We start from the raw sequence: 18078 nt of genomic DNA on the forward strand, positions 1-18078 counted from the left end.
TCAGTTTACAGCACATTTTTGGAGGTCATTTCAGAGAGGTCTAGGGACTCAGGTGAATCTCAGCACAGCTTTTCATCCACAGACTGATGGACAAGCCGAGCGCATAATTCAGACGCTCGAGGATATGTTACGAGTATGTGTGTTGGATTTTAAAAGAAGTTGGGATGAACATCTACCTCTTATCGAGTTTGCATATAATAACAGTTACCACTCCAGTATCCAGATGGCTCCGTACGAGGCTTTGTATGGGCGTAAGTGCAGATCTCCTATAGGGTGGTTTGATGTTGGAGAATCTGGGTTACATGGGCCAGACCTGGTTCAGCAGGCCATAGAGAAAGTAAAGCTTATCCGGGAGCGACTGTTGACAGCTCAGAGTCGTCAGAAGTCATATTCTGACGTGCGGCGACGAGACTTAGAGTTCAGGATTAATGACTGGGTATTCTTAAAGGTATCACCTATGAAGGGCGTGATGAGGTTTGGCAAGAAAGGCAAGCTTAGCCCACGGTATATTGGGCCTTATAGGATCATTCGGAGAGTGGGCCAAGTAGCTTATGAGTTAGAGTTGCCCTCAGAATTGGAGTCTGTCCATCCGGTTTTTCACGTATCTATGCTACGAAAGTGCATTGGCGATCCTACCTGAGTGGTGCCCACGGATGATGTACAGATTACAGAGGACTTGTCATACGAGGAAATTCCAGTTGCCATCCTAGACCGACAAATCCGCAATCTACGAAATAAGGAGGTAGCTTCCGTAAAGGTTTTATGGAGGAGCAAGAATGTAGAAGAGATGACGTGGGAATCGGAGGAAGAAATGAAGTCTAAATACCCCCACCTATTTCAAACTGAAGATATGGTTCGAGATGGGACGCTACAACATAGCTCTATGTAGGCTAGCAGGTCATCAGGCAAGCTTTTATTTTTCACTTTCAATATTTATGATTTACGGTCGGTGAGGCAAATTGCTGCTATTTATAAAGATTGGCCATGTGTGGCATGCATAGTATGTTTCTGGCTACGTGCAGGTTGGTTTTAACCTAGTGTACGAAGGATACTTTGGCAAAATTTTCCAAAGTCTCTAAGAGTAAACATTCGAGGACGAATGTTCCCAAGGGGGAGTGATGTTACACCCTATATTTTCGTACGTAAAAATGCGTCGTAAGCAAACTAATGTAGGACCAAAAATGAGATAATATTTAAAAGTATATAAAGTAAGTTAATCATGTTACCTCTGAGGTTACAAATATTGAAGATCATGAACAACAAGTACAAATAGGGTTGGACAGTTCAGAAGCTAAAGCAATTAAATAAAATAATGTTTCGTCGAAAGTTGACAAGTTGGAAATGTTATAACATGTACCTTTGGGGTGAGACTAGGGTGATTAACATGATAAGGAGATTATGTTATGATTTATATTAGTCGTATGACATCCGTGTGTTATGTTTTGAAGTCAAGAGAGTTGTGGAACAAAAGTCGATGAAAGTCATCACAAGTTACATTCATAAGTTTTACTGAAACTTTGGGTCAAATGTAACTGCGATTTTCTCCCAATATACTTAGAGTTATGGGGTGTTCCACCCATCAAATTAAAGATCTATGAGTCTATTTTCCAATGCATTAAACCGTTTGTCAATACGACATTGGAGTAGAAAGATATGGGCATTTGTGAGATACTGCGCAAGCTGCTAGGTGACAAGTAGGTGTGTCACCTACTTGCTTAAATGAAAGCCCAAAAATGGGCCATTTCGGGTCGTCCAAAGAGGCATTTTAAGGGCCTATTTTCTTCATATATTAGACTTAAAATAGAGCATAATAACCAGACATAAGCTCTGCAAAGAATCCTCCCAAAAATTTCCCATAAACCCTAATTGATTTTCTCTCCCTTTCAAGTTCTAATTGGAGGTAAAACCTAGAGTTTGAAGAACCAAGATAAGAGCTGAGTTATCCAACAAATAAGGTGAGTTTACTGCTCTCTTTCATCCAATTTTTCTTCTGTAAATTTATGGTAAGTCGTTCTATACTTGTAAGAACTCACGGGACAGTGATCGGAAGCCGTGAGTTCGAGTTATTCACTTGTAGCGGACTGTTTTGTGGACTGTTTTGTGTTTCTCTTGGGCTGCGTGTTTTACTACTATTTTGTGGAGTTTTAGAGGAGGAAGGGGGTTTATAAACACCATATAAATGTAGGGTGGTTGGCTGGTCGTTCGTCATAATATTTTCGGGTCGTTTGATACTACGACGGTGGTCGTTTTGTGTATGAAGAGATTGGGGTGTGTTGGGCTGTTTTGTAGTATTTGATGGTGTATATAGGGCTGGAAAATGATGTATATATGTTGTTATTGTTCTGTTCTTGTATTGTTGGTGTTATCTTGAATTTGGAGGAAGTAAGGATTATAGGGGAGATGATGCCCGTTTTAATACAAAATAAGTTTGTCGTTCGTTGTGCGATAGTTGTACCTTTCGTAACTTAACGATAGTATTATTATCATTCTTGTAGATTAAGGTGCGAAAAGGTGAGTTCAACTTGATGATTGGAAAGATTGTGATAAGGTATGTTAAGGCTAAGCCTTCCTTCATTTTAGTATGATCTCGTAGCTACATGTGTTAGTAATGAGACAAAAAGAGAAGTTCATATTCATGAATTTATTCACACTATTCTAGTCTCATAAGTTACAATATTATTCCTTATCGAGACTCTATATTCAATTTTAGTATTGTCTTCTTCCAGTCAAGAGAGCAGCAAGTCTATATATACAGTATTACAGTATTTTCACTACCATCGAGCTATAATCGATGGGCAGGCCCCTATTGGGCAACCTCTGATCAGATGGAAAGTTATATACCGAGCCTACTGTAGCCGAGTGCCTATGAGCGAGCCCAGCATGGTCGAGATACATAGCCTAGTATGGCCGAGCGCCTATGAGCGAGACTATTATGGCAGAGCAGTTATATATACCGAGCCTTATAAGGCCGTACAATTATTTTACTTACTATATTGAAGGAGTTGAGTCAGTATCAACCGGTAAGTATATCTCCAGATCATCTTTGACTCCCAATTATTTTCAGTTATTATATTATCAGTTCAGTTTCAACTTTCAGTTATGTTATCGCCTTATATACTCGGTACATTATTTTGTATTGACATCCCTTTTCCGGGGACGATGCATTTCATGCATGCAAGTTCAGATAGACAGACGAGTATACCTCCTCAGTAGGTGTTTCCAGAGTTCAGCCTGATCGGTAAGCTCCACATCCTTTAGAGTTATCGGGTCTAGGTTTTCGTGTACATCTTCTGTGTGTATGTATATATATTATGGGTAGGTCGGGGCCCTGTTCCGATCACAATATATCTATCAGTAGAGGCTTGTAGACATATCCTGTTGGTTAGTGCAGTATGTTGGGTTTGTAGGCCTGGTATGTATAATTTGGTGGTTTGTCAGCTGTAGTAGCTATGACGGCCTTTTCGGCCTAACTTTATATTGATGTTTAGTTAGCACTAGTTTTCATTCAGTTTTATATTTTGCTTCGCAAATTGTCTTGCAAGGTGGCCCCATGGCCAAAGAATGACATTATATGTTCAGAGTCCCTTAGTCGCAATTTGGTACGCCAGGTTAGGTGAGGCACCGGGTGCTTGTCTCGCTCCTAGGTTCGGGGTGTGACAATCTCGGTTGAGCGCTAGTCGCGCTCCCCGAGGTCAGGGCATGACAACAAATCGATCCATATATATGTATACTAATATTGTTGCACTTGATTGACATATATATATATATATATATATATATATATATATATATATATATATATATATATATATATATATATATATATTAACAACCAACTACGGCGAATCTCACAAGGTGACACAAAAAGGGAACTAAAACATGTAAATTCTCCAATATAACATAGTAGAGTGAAATAAGAAACAAATAAAAGCAATCAAGCAAGTAAAGGCATGAGACATGTAGAAGCATCTACCTAATAGCATGTAAACGCATATAACAAGTAAAGGCATACAAATAAGGGCATTGATAGATAAGAGCATGTAGCAAATAGAGACATGTAACAAGTGGAGTCACGTAATTAACAAGTAAAGACATGTAGCAAGTAAAGCACGTAACAAGTAAAAACATGGAATAAATGAAGACAAGATACAATTAAAGACATGCAATTAAGTAGCCCAACCTGCATGCTTAAACCCATGACAATGCATATACACTCGTCACCTTGCATATACGTCGTTCCAACACATAAGTCATGTAGCAAATAGACTAATCAAGTACTAAATCCTTTGAATCAATGTTAACAACGACACTTACCTATTTCCGGAATAAAGACAACAATCCAACACGGCTTTTCCTTTAGAACAAACCTCCAAATCACCCGAATCTAGTTAATTCTTGTTCAACCAAGTCAAAACAAGCTTTAGAAACTACCCAGGTACGATAAAGGTTTAATTTTTAACATAATTGAAAGAGTCAACAAAAAGTTAACCCGGGCCCACGTGGTTGAATCCGAAATTAAGACCAAATCCCCATTAGCTATTCACCCTCGAGCCCGGATATGTGATTTATTTCGAAATCCAACCTCAACTTGAGGTCTAAATCTCAATTTTATAAAATCTCTAAATTTTACCCAAAACCCCCAATTTCTACTCGAAAAATACTAATTTTTTTTTTTACAAATATTCTACTAGGTTATTCACCTAGTAGCTCTTTTATATATATATATATATATATATATATATATATATATATATATAAGTCCCAAAAAAGTTGGATAATGTTACACAATGTTCAAGTAAACGAAATAAAGAAACAAAGAAAGTTAATGGCTATTGCTACCAAATACATTGTAGCAGTAGCATAATAAAAAATTGAAAAGTACAAAGCTATTAATTTAAAACATCCAATTGTTGCCGACGATAATGAATTCACATTCCAGTTGCAAACAATTCCTTGTAGCACCTACGAAACTCTCACTCGGCACCATTTGTTGCAATCTAAAGGAACAGGTATGAATAAATCCATTAGTTGTAAAGCAGATCAGTTTGGACATCTTCATTTTGGGTGTGCATTACTTCAGCAACAGTGTTGATTCAATGGATCTTCAATGAGGGTTGTACATGCAGCTGATGAATACACAAAAGAGACAGTATTGCATGCTTAAAATATGAGGACAATATAGTGTTCTCTTATCTCCAGATTGAGCATGCATGCACACTAATACCACTAGACAATGATAAAACACTATACTGTAGTAAACAAGAACAGATTCAAGCAGCAGTTTTTGTAGCATTTCATGTGAATAGATATACTTTATTTGACATTTCAACACTACCAATTCATAAACCATGAGGCTGATCATATGTGCAGCCTTATACTTATGTGAACAACTACAGCAGAATAGTCTCATGAAGTTGCGGAACAGTGTAGTGATATCTTCCAATTGTGTGTACCTGTTGTATACTGAAAGCTACCTTGTTGAAGTATATTTGTTGTAATCTCTCGAACAACACCTAGAATGAGCATGGTAACATGCTAATACCACTGGGTATTGATTCGATAAAAAACAAACAGTTAATACCTTCAAAATAACAGAAGCAGTTGACAGTTGTTGTGCAGAAACAGTAAAGCTTGATCTTCCTATAAAATGTAGCTCTGTTGATGTATTTGTAGAAGTACATTTGCTATTGTATCCACATTTGTATCCTACAGTATATCTTATTGTGCAGAGCAAAGTGAGGATATCTTTCTGTTTTTTGCATCTTTTGGAAATAGAGATCTTCCCTGTTGAAAAATCCATATTGTATTTATTGAAAAAATTGAGTAGCAGTAGTAACAGAAGCAGAAGAGATACGTCAAAAAAAAAAAAGTTATCCTAAATTTGATGATGATATTCATGAAAATATAATGGAAATTGAATGAAAATAAGTTAAAATTACTAACCTATGAAGTTGAAAAGAAATTGCTCTCCAAAAATCTCTTCTATGCAGTCTAGGGTTCAAAAATGGTGTAAAATGAGCTAAGTCCCGAAATTTTCACATTTTACCTAGTTGCAGGTATCGCAATTGCGACATCTTGTTCGCAATTGCGATGTTTGAAAATGCGATCAGTGCCTGAGCCTGTTTGATATTGAAAATGCGACAAAAACCTTGCATTTGCAAAGCACCCATCCATCATAAATGCGGTCAAAGCTTTGCATTTGCGAAGCTGTCCAGCCCAGCCCCTAGTCGCAAATGTGACACTACCGTCGCAGATGCGATACACCCCCACATCACAAATGCGACCATTTCTTTGCAAAAGCGAAGTACCAGTCCCCAGTCCCATATCGCAAATGCGAGCCTGATATCGTAAATGCAAGGCTCGCATTTGCGAACAGGTCTTCGCAAATGCGAGACCTGTAGGTATTTAACACCATCATTCATGTTAAGCCAAAAATCAGTCTGCAATGCATCCGAAACTCACCCGAGCCCTTCGAACTCCAATCCGGACATCCACACAAGTGTAATAGCATCATACAAACTTGTTCGCAAGCTCAAAGCATCAAAATAACATCAAATATCAACAATCGATCATTAAAACTCAAGATTTCAAGTTCAAAACTCATCTTTCCAACTTTTTACATAATGTGCTGAAACGGCCTTGGGTCACTCAGGACCCCGAACAAACATGCGTACAAGTCCAAAATTATCATACTAACCTACTGGAATTGTCAAAGCACCGACCCAAAGTCATTTACTGAGAACGTTGACCATGGTAAACTCTAGCTACATTTAAAGTCAAAATCATATTTTCTTTAAAATTTCATATATAAACTTTCCGAAAATCAACACGACTACGCACGCAAGTTAAAAATCATCAAATTGATCTATGAAAAGTCTCGAAATACAGAAAAGGGAGCTAGTACTCAAAACTACATATGGATCATTACACGTATATACGAGCTGACGAGCGCATGGGGCATTAAAGTTATACATGCTTGGGGGTAAATTTTAGGCTTATTTATGTATGCTTACTTGTGATATGATTTAAATTGTTTGTATGACTACTTGAGCTTTCTTATTCATGTTGGAGATCGTATTTAGGCTTGTGATGCTTATTTGGGTCTGATGGGCTATTTTTGAGATTATTAATATACTTGATTTAGCCATAGTCATACTTTATATCATTAACACATATTCATATTTTTATTTATTATGTCCTTGTGTATCTTATTGATTATTTCTTAAAGCATATGCATACATCCTTGAAGATAGGATCTTGATACTGATTGATATGATTATGGCACATTTGGACATCACGAGCGGATTGATATTGCTATAGCACGCGGTTTATGCCGTGCGATTATTGTTTCGGGCACGAGGATGCATGCATATTAGCAATATATACACATTCATGTATTTTATATATGCATGGGACTTATTAGTACATTGTTGGATACCTGGATGATGTCGGATTGATGTATATGTTGAGTCTTAATCATACATAAATATCTAAATACGCTTCCAGTTCAAAGTTACAAAAAATTGTAAATCGCTTTCATCACCAATAGTAATCGTCCCACATGTTCCAATCCAGTTAACATGGTAGAGATAGACCATTTAATAATGAGATGAAGAACAGAAGCAAGAAAGTAGTATTGAGTCTATTTGCATCACTAATCTGCTTCCATCTCTTTGAGTACATCAACACTTTTATTTACAATAGTACAAAACGTATTTACTAGAAACAGAAAGACATGTTCCTATATAACTCTGATTACAAATTCTCATTAGACGAGAATTAAATAAACTTGAAAATATTAAATCATAAACAATTTTAAATTTCTACTCCAACTATGAATTAGTTTTTCAATATTCTCTCGTAATTCAAAGTTGTATACGCCTTTTATTTTATTTGGGCACTTTTCTCCAATCTTTTACGTGTTGATACACTTCTCACCAGCTTACAATTTTTGTTGAAGACCTTCTCACCAACTTACAATTTTTGTGGAAGCACTTCTATTTAACATTCAATTGTTAGAGCACTTATCTCGAAATCCCAACCTTTTTTTTGTGTGTATTGGAGCACTTCTCTCCAACTTCTAATTTTTGATGCACTTCTCATCAACCTTCAACTGTTGAAGTATTTTTCTTCAACTTTTAATTGTTAGAGTATCTTCTCTCTAACCTTCCAAAGTCTTTTTTTTTATAAATCTCTTTATCTTTTAGAAAAGACTTTCTTACTCTTGTGCCATATTTGTTTGCACCTCTTTAAATTTGAAATCTTGTGTCTAATTCTTTTTCAATTAAAATACTTGAGCATATTATCTTTATACTAGAAGTCCCCAGCATGATTATTTATTTTGCATATACTGCAAGATAGAAACTTCTCTTTTTTGGTTGATTCGCTTGGTATCTTCGCAACAAAGGCCTCTTCAGTTAATTTTTTATTTTATATTGCCCTCCTTTGCTCAACAGCTTGCAATACATTGACTAAATCATTAACCGAAATTTTTTAGAATCCTCAATTGAAGAAATCTTATATTCGAATTTATTAGGCAAGCTCACGATAACTTTTTCAACAATTCCGTTGTCTGAAAAACTTTCACCGAATAGTCTAATTTTATTGGCAATTGATATGAGTCTATCGACATAATCTTTATCCATTCCAATTCTTTCATCTCTTGAATCTCAAATTCTCTTTTAAGATCAAAAACTTGCATCAATCTTGATTGACCACTGCCCAAGTATTCATTTTGTAGAAAATCCCATATTTCCTTTGAAGTTTCACACGCCATAATTTTTGTGAAAATTATTTCCGAAACAGAGAAATACAAAGCATTTATTGCTTTGAACTTTTTGACTCTTTTCTCATTGTGGTTCTTGATTTGCGCTAAAGTTGGATTGGCCGGCAATGGCGGTACTTCACCATATTTTTCAACTACTTTCCATAGATCAAAAGATTGTAAATATGCCTTCATCTTCACAGCCCGTAATTGATAATTATCTCATGTGAACATGGGAGAAGAAGCCAAAGAAAATGTATTTGATGTCATACCAAAATAATAGCTCACATCACTTGGTGGTAGAGATTGTTGACTCTGATACCAATATAAAGTAAAATATTATATTCGAAATCTCTTAATAATCTCTACAATTCTCTGCTCATGAAATAAACTAGCAAAACCCTATTTATAATAGTGTGAAACCTATTTTAACTAAAAACAAAAAAAATCTATTTCTATATAATTTCGATTACAAATCTTAATTAGACAAAAAATTAAATAAACTTGCAAATATCAAATTATAAATAATTTTGGTTTCCTACTTTAACTTTGAATTAGTCTTCCAACATTGCAGCATCCACTTCCTCCAAAAGCATTAGCATAAACATTGTTGGCAGCAGAGGCAAAATTTTATTTACTTTTGAAACTGTGTCTAATCCTTAATGAACAATCAGAAAATGATTATTTGCCTATTTTATCCAAAAGGGAAGAGGCCCAAAAATATGCTTAAACTATTAAAAATAGAGCAATGCCTTCTGTTTACTTGTGGGTACTAACTAACCCTTGCTATTAGAAAAGTGGCTCATATTTGTCCCTCCCCGTTATAGACTCCACAACTCACATAAAATATATATTTTTTGCTGACTTGCAAATTAAGATTGAAAAAATACCAAAAAAGAAAATCTCTCATTAATCTATCTCTTCAATCAGCATAAACTCAAAAGAAGCACATTGAAATGATCTTTTAACGGTTAACATGCTTGCACTGATCACCCATTTTTAAATTCACAAAATAACTCAAGTCAATCTCTTTACCTAATTTAAAATAGAACTCATCATTGCCATCGAAAAACCGGACCTACATGGGGTTCCAAAAAAAAAGAGAAAAGAACTGGCATGCAAGGGAAAACAAGACCAACATCGGAGGTTTCCGGTGAAATGCGGCGAGTTTCGTTGAGCGAAGGATCCAATTTCTTTAATTTTGGGATGGAGTAATTTGATACTTGCAAGACCTGATGCAAATGTATTTCTTCTTTGATTACTCCTCGTATAATTCCTATATTTGATAATTGTTAGTATAAATATTACTTCCAATTTCAAAATACTACGAATATTAAAAAACCTTAATAAAAAGGAACAAACTCTAAACTAAGAACTTCTTATTATTATCATCATCATCATCTTTGTAAATCTTTTGATCTTTGGGTGGGCTATATTTGTCCATAGATGAAGCACCCAGAAAAATTATAAATTATACAACAAAAGAGGTAGAGGTAAAAAGAGTGATTTGGAAATCATTAGTGCAAGCAACTTAGTTGTTAAAAGATTGATTCAATGTGATTGTTTTGAGTTTTTGTTAATTGAAAAGAGAGATTCTTGAGGGGTTTTTTGTTTTTTGTTTTTTTTCAAACTTAATTTCCAAGCCAGCAAAAAATATTATTTTATGCGAGTTATAGAGAGTCAAATAGGAGCCACTTTTTTAACGAAAAAGATAGATTTATACCCAAAAGCAAATACATGGCTTAAATAGTTCAATGGTATTTTTGGCACTTTCCCCTATCTAAAGTCAACTGATCCATATTAAAACAAAGCTAGTATACTCCACTCACACTTGCATTATCTGGTTTTAAGGTTCTTATCTAGGTTTAGGGTTTCAGAGACTAATAGCCTGTGCGGCCAAGCTTCTAAAAACCAGTTTATTTTGAGAAATATTTTTTCTCAAAAGTATTTTTGATGAGAAACAGTTTGTGTTTGCTAATTAATTTGAAAAGCACTTCTGAGCAGCAATTATTGTTTGACCAAGCTTTTAAAAAGTGCCAAGTGTATTTTTTTTCTCAAAAGTGCTTTTAAAAAAAATATTTTTAAGAAAAAGCTATTTATTTCTGCGTCTCCAAAATTTATGCTTCTACTCAAAAGTACTTTTTTCTTTCTTCTAAAAGGTCGGCTAAACGCTTCAAATTTGATAAAAAGCACATTTTTTGAAGAAAAAAAATATTTTCGGCCTTTAAGAAGCTTGGCCAAACAAGCTATAATAACACGTTTACCCATATTCTAAAATTACCTTATTTTAAAAAGTATTGCCTCAAAAGTGTTTCAAAAAAATACTTTTTATAAGAAGTAACTAGTTAATTTGAAAAGGGCACCAATTCATGTTAGGCCAGGCCAAACTTTTAAAAAGTACTTGTAAGTGTTTTTCTAAAAAATGCTTCTAAAAAAAAACTACTCTAATGCTTCTCAAAAACTGTTTTTGCTTCTACTCAAAAGCACTTTTTTTTCTCTTCTAAAAACTTGACCAACACCTTAGCTTTGGAGAAAAGCAACCCCCCCCCCCCCCCCCCCCAAAACAAAAAAAAACACTTTCCCTGGAAGGGTGGAAATATGGCCCAGCAATCAAGGATACCAAAGTCAACTAACAAAATGCAACACAGAACCAAGGAGCGGCAAATACTGAAGTTGTGCGAACAAACACTAGGAATTTTCTGAATTTAATAATTTTGAATTACAGCTACACCTGAGAAAACAGCCAAAGATACGAAACGACTTTACTGAGTCCCATGAAAATACTGAAGGAAGTCTTAAGCGCCTTGAGCAAAATAAAAGATCCAAGGACAATAAGTTACAGGTACTGTAACTATAGACGATCAATTGAGCAAAGTGTTTATGCGTCTAATGTCCACAACTAGATAATGTCATTCGTGTTGGTCATCATCTACTTCCACAGCTTTCGCAGTGACATGTTCTTCTCTGTCTCTTTCTTCATTACTTTGGCGACAGCCATCTCAAAATCTTCTTGAGTCACGTGCACCCTTCTCTCCCTTAGAGCAAACATCCCTGCTTCTGTACATACAGCCTGCAAATAGATAAAGAAGGAATAGATTATGAGCAAGAAAAAAATATAACCTAGCAAGAAATACATTTTGATTTGCGTCAATTCATGCAGCACTCAGTGTCTAGCTGATCACATACTAGATCAGAAGTTTTAACTGATAACCTAAATAGGCCATCAGCAATCAAGAATTTGATTTGCTATAGTATAGCGAAAAGTGCATTCTATAACCACACCTTAAGTTCAGCCCCAGAAGCACCATTCATCTTCTCAGCAATCTTCTTCAAATCAATCCCTCGCATCAAGTTCATCTTCCTCGAATGAATCTTCAAAATGTCCTGTCGAGACTGCACAGTGATCAAATGATAAGTTGATTTGGACAAATCATCAGCGCATTCTAAAATGATAACTAAAAGCATAAAGCAAGATTTCAAATTTTACCAGATCACTCAAATGAAGAAGGAGAGAGAGATGACAAGCATAGATATTTTTGTGTCTACTCAAACAAAAAAACTACCTTTACATGTACTAATATTTCCCAGTACATTCGGCATATAAATCAACAAGCAATTAAAATGAGGGACCCAGGAAATGTAAAAGGTAATTGATCATCTTAATTCTCAACCACATACTGAAAACTATATGAAGCACCATACCTCTTCATTGGGATTTGGAAATTCAATCTTCCTGTCAATCCTTCCTGGTCTAAGGAGTGCTTGATCTAGAATATCTATACGGTTTGTGGCCATTAGAACCTGAAGCAAAAGTAAAACCTGTCTCAGCTCCAATCCACTCACTTTAATCTAGTTATTATAAACCAAGCAATATATAACTGAGACAGCACGCTGAAATTGCCTTAATTTTGTTTGATGCCTCAAATCCATCAAGCTGATTCAGAAGTTCGAGCATTGTCCTCTGCACTTCGCTATCACCATTGCCACTCCCTGATTCCATCCTAGCAGATCCAATGCTGTCTATCTCATCCATAAAAATGATGGAAGGAGCATGTTCCCTGAAGATATTAGCATAAAAGAGAAACAAATTGAAACATGCTAATAGATCACATTTAAAAAGGGGAAATATTTGCAGGCAACGGCCAGTCAAGTAAACCCCCCCCCCCCGGGCTCCCCAAGTAGAACTTTATTGCGTACAAGATATGTTCTCTATAAATAGGTTTAGGTTATCACAAAAATGTCAAAAAATTAGGTTTACTGATCTCCAACGTGACTGGTAACCAAGGGGCATGGTGGGATGGATGGAATCCCTCAACCCTTACATAAGGACCTCATCCCTCAACTTTTGGGTTCAAGCCCCTGGAATGTTGAAACCCTTGGAGGAAGCATTTTCCCCTTACATGGGCCCTACGTGGTGCCAATCTAGATTAGACGGGTCAATGAATAGTGGATTCTGGATACCAGGCAGGCTAGAAATCTGTGAATAGCTAGGGACAATCAATATCAACTTAGATTTAAACATTTTTAAATACTTTTTGAGACTTTTTAGCATATGAAATACAAAGTATAAATCATGGTTTTATGATCATTTTTTTGGTGTTTTTTTTGGGGGGGGGGGGGGGGGATATACACTGTTCAACAAACAACAAAATGTTAAAAGAGATTTAACTATTTAACTCCACGAATTCTGATTCATAGAGCAAAATTACCTAACGACATTACAATTAAGAGAACACTAGATCTTCGGTTTAAGCTATCGGAACGGAGAAACCACAGAAAGGAAGCATTTCCCCCTTACATGGGCCCCAAACAGCATCAATCTAGAGTAGTCGGTTCAGTGGATAGTGGATTCCAGATACCATATGGTTATACCAACAAGAAACATGACTGGTAGGCTAGAAAATACAAAGTTTAACCATGGTTTTTTTGAAGATATACACCGTTCAAGAGGCAACAAAATGCTACAAAAGATTTAACTCCACGAATTCAGATTCATAGAGCAAAATTACCTTACCTAATGACATTACAATTAACAGAACATTAGATCTAGTGGAATGAGTGGGATCTTTCCACCCTTAACCAGAGGGGTCTTGGGCTCAAGCCCTGCAGATGGAGAAACCCTGGAAGGACACATTTCCCCCTTATATGGGCCCTACACGGTGCCAATCTGATTAATCGGGTCAGTGGATTCTAGATACAGATGGTTATATCAAATAGAAACATGACCGGTAGGCTAGAACTCTTGTGAATAGCTTGAGACAATCCATATCAGCTCAGCTTAAACGCTTTCTAAATACTTTTGAGAGACTATTTAGCGTAGGAAAATATAAAGTTCAATATCACGGTTTTATGGTTTTTTATTTGTGAAGATATACACAGTTCAAGACACAACAAAATGTTATAAAAGGTTTAACTCCACATCTTCTGATTCACAGAGCAAAAATTACCTAATGACATTACAATTAAGAGAACAGTAGATCTGTAGTCAGTGGCTTATGAGTCTATACTCCCTCCCTCCGGAAACAAAACACATGACCCAATTCAAGAAGCTCTTTGAACTTAGCAGCTCAGCCCAGTGACCAAGAAATGGCTTAAGATTTGAATTTAAGGTGATAAGATCAGAAATACGTAACTGTCGGATTCTCAAAATTAAGAGCTAACCTGGCCATAACAAAAAGCTCTCTCACCATCCGAGAACCTTCTCCAATATATTTCTGCACTAGTTCGGAACCAGAGACCCTAATGAAGGTACAATCAGTGTGATGTGCAACTGCCCTCGCCAACAATGTTTTCCCGGTTCCTGGAGGCCCATAGAGCAGCACTCCCTGTCATTTATAAAGGAGGAGTCCAATTACTTATATGGTTACCAACGCTGAAAAATTAACTGAAGAAGAACTTCATAAAGTCGAATATATATACCTTCGGTTGAGCTATTCCAAGAGACTCAAACAACTCAGGATGCTTAATGGGAAGCTCAATAACCTAATGCATAATAGACCACAAAATTGAAGACATCATATAATTACTTTGTAAAAAATCAAAGACTTAGTTAACAAGAAAGATCAAGAAAACCACCAAACAGAAAAAAGTAATAGAGAAGATAAGTACCTCTTTAATCTCTTTGATCTGCTGGTCGAGACCACCAATCATGTCATAAGTGGAATCTGGCACTTTCTCAACTTTCATGAGGTTGACTAATGGATCTACTTTGCTAGGTAAAATTAGATGGAGGACATAGCTATCATTGCGCAGGGCAACTCTAGTTGATGGAGTGATCTTCGTAATGTCAATACTTTTGTCAATATCAACAACATATTTGCCTTCAGGATGAACCTAGAGTATAGCACAAAGATGAGAAAAAAAGACTACTGAATAAACTAGAAATACAGTAAGGGATGCCGTGGTTCAAATGATTTGTACTAGAAAATCTTTGCAAAATTCAAAACAATATGATCCACATGAATTCATTGTATCACTTACTGCTGAAAATCTAATAGAAATGCTTTCCTCATAGTATAAGACAAAGTTTGAACCCATGACATGCTAAAGAAGGATAAAATGGAAATTGACATCATAAATGTCAACACATAGAGCATCTTTATGATGTAAGGAGTCCAAATTCACAGACACCATAAAATGAAAGTGCAAAATTAATAAGACAAGGGCAAAACAGTAAATGAGAGTCTAATGGGGTCCTTAACACGGAAGGCATACAACTGAAGAGGATGAGCAAAGTAGGCCATCAACCAAGGACGCGAGCTGAAAGTACATGATCTTATTGCAGCATATACGACTGATTCAACTTAATTTCCTTTTTTAAGCCTGGTGACCACATGAGACCTGCTTTTTGCTCTTATACTTTAACTTAAAGATGGTAGGAAGATTTAATAAGAAATTTAATGACGATTAAGAAGATGTAGATACACATACTTTAACAAGAACCTTTGACTTCCCCATTACTTTAACAACTTCACCAACATATGATCCAGGCTCCTGAAGCAATTGTAATTCCTCTTTGAGCATTCTCACTGAAAATAGCCATACAAGAGAACAATTTTATAAGTCTATACATGATTGAAATTACAACAACAAAAAATTAGAAAATACCATGGGTCATCAAGACAATTTCAGTACATTCCTTAACAAAAGTAGAACAAATGCGAGAAAAACACCAAGACCTATTCAAGAAAGGCTAAAAATTTCAGAAAGCCCAACCATTACAACCCCTCCCCAGGAACTTTCTCTATCCCTCCCTCTCTCCATCTCTCTATGTGTTTAGGTTTGAATATAGAATATAAAAGACTAGTGAATCCAAGAGGACAAGTATTTTAAGATTTCGAATTATAAGTATCTTAGTGCTTAAAATCCACACATTCCGGAATCATATGCACTTGCATCAGTTGATAGCTATGTTTTAAGCTCTTCCATTGCAAGTCCTCTGACAAGATTCCACAGCTGGAGAAAAGAAATTTCCACATACACCTAGCTCATTGCTCAGACACCACGAGAGCTCCATACTTTCAATAATAGATGATCTTATCCTATATTCTTCCCAATGATTAACCAAGAACAGAATAGTTGCGCGAGAATACCCTTCATCATGTTAAACCAAACTCATATGCTATACAGAAGTTAAAGCATACATCTTTTCATGAAATCTTTTCCCACAAGAGAGATTTGCCCAACCCCTTAACCTCACAAAAGAGGCAGAGAGATTTTGAGTCTCTACACCTTACATCAATTTTTAACATATTTAAGTTACCAAATCTTAAACTAACACCACAGTGGAGGAATGGATCTCTACTCACTAGTCATGTTGGACTATCATAATCAAATAACAAGTATTATGGTGAGTGCACATCATATAGTTTCAATTACAAAAATAGAACCCTTTAACCTTCAATTTGTTATTCAGTCAATTCCCGAGTTACTAAAGTTTAATATCTTACACTAAGGTTTGATGAAACTCAAAAACTCGACAATAAACAACACGAAAAGGCAGTATTTATATATGTCAGAAACTGGTTAAGTCTAGGGTTTCAAGATAAAATAACCGAAGTCAAAGTTTTGCTAAAGTTAGGGTTTCGAGATTTAGATCAGACCTTTAGAATTGAGCTCGTTACGCTGGGCTTCAAGGCGATTGAGATTATGAGTCTTTTGGCGGACTTGGAGCTGGAGATCGTGGATGTGCTGCATATAGTACTGTCTCAGCCCTTCCCCCTGCTTCGTTGCTTTTGCCGAACAGCTCTCCTCTCTCTCAATCTCCCTCTTGCTCTTCTCCACATCAGCTGACGCCATTTTTCCCGATTGAACTTCTGTAGATTTGCGTTGTGCGGACTAATTGATTTTGGGACTGAAGAAGAAGAAGAATAGGGATAGCAGCAATTGAAGACCTTCTTCCTATCGGGTTTGGGCTTTTAAACCTTCTTTTCTTGGTCAGTAAGGAAAACGATGGACCAAATTACTATAAACGGCAAAGGCCAAATACTATCCTTTTGTAAAATGGTATAAGAATATCCTTGTTATACTATTGGGTCATATATACCCCTCTCGTCATATTTTAAAATAAATATACCTAATTTTGGATGGAGTGTCATGTGGCAGCATCAGATGAAAACGATTTTTTTTTACCCGATCCGTTTAAAAAAACTCACCACCCGACCAGTTTTAAAATTCAATTTTTTTAAAGCATATATTTTGTAAAAACTGAAATTTTATTTTTTGTAAAAACTGGAAAAAAAAAATTACAAAATATATATTTTTAAGTCTTTTCAGTTTTTTTTAAGTATTTTTTTTTGTAAAAACTAAAAAAAATATTTTTTGTAAAAACTGAAAAACAAAACTGAAAAATATATATGTTGTAAAAACTAAAAGAAAAAAAAAATTACAAAATATATATTTTTCAGTTTTTTGAGTTTTTTAAAGTATTTTGTATTATAAAAACTGAAGAAAAAAAAAGATTTTACAAAATATTTTTTTTTTTTTTAAACTAATGCATATTTAGTCCACTGCTCTAGGAGAGTTTTTTTTTCTTCAGTTTTTACAAAAAGAATACTTTAAAAAAACTGAAAAAAGTTAAAGCATATATTTTGTAAAAGCTGGATTTTTTTGTTTTTGTAAAAATTGGAAAAAAAAAAAAAAATTTGCAAAATATATATTTTTAAATTTTTTCAGTTTTTTAAAGTATTCTTTTTGTAAATACTGGAAAAAAAAAACTCTCCTAAAGCAGTGAACTACATATGCATTAGTTTAAAAAAAAGAAAATATTTTGCAAAATCTTTTTTTTCTTCAGTTTTTACAAAACAAAATACTTT

The 18078-nt window shown here is 35.4% G+C and overlaps 1 protein-coding gene across 1 annotated transcript; it reads right to left on the reverse strand.

The window, feature by feature from the left end:
• Nucleotides 1-11437: 11437 nt before the first annotated feature.
• On the reverse strand, nucleotides 11438-17217 carry LOC104095431 (26S proteasome regulatory subunit 8 homolog A). The gene is made up of 9 exons (XM_009601571.4): nucleotides 16867-17217; nucleotides 15695-15792; nucleotides 14873-15097; nucleotides 14684-14746; nucleotides 14426-14589; nucleotides 12666-12822; nucleotides 12467-12565; nucleotides 12047-12157; nucleotides 11438-11834 (listed from the first exon to the last, which is right to left on the reverse strand). Exons 1-9 carry the CDS (start codon nucleotides 17060-17062, stop codon nucleotides 11694-11696), a joined length of 1254 nt encoding a protein of 417 aa, XP_009599866.1. The 5' UTR covers nucleotides 17063-17217; the 3' UTR covers nucleotides 11438-11693.
• Nucleotides 17218-18078: the final 861 nt, after the last annotated feature.

The sequence above is a fragment of the Nicotiana tomentosiformis genome, chromosome 8, assembly GCF_000390325.3.
Source record: "Nicotiana tomentosiformis chromosome 8, ASM39032v3, whole genome shotgun sequence".
Lineage (NCBI taxonomy): Eukaryota > Viridiplantae > Streptophyta > Magnoliopsida > Solanales > Solanaceae > Nicotiana > Nicotiana tomentosiformis.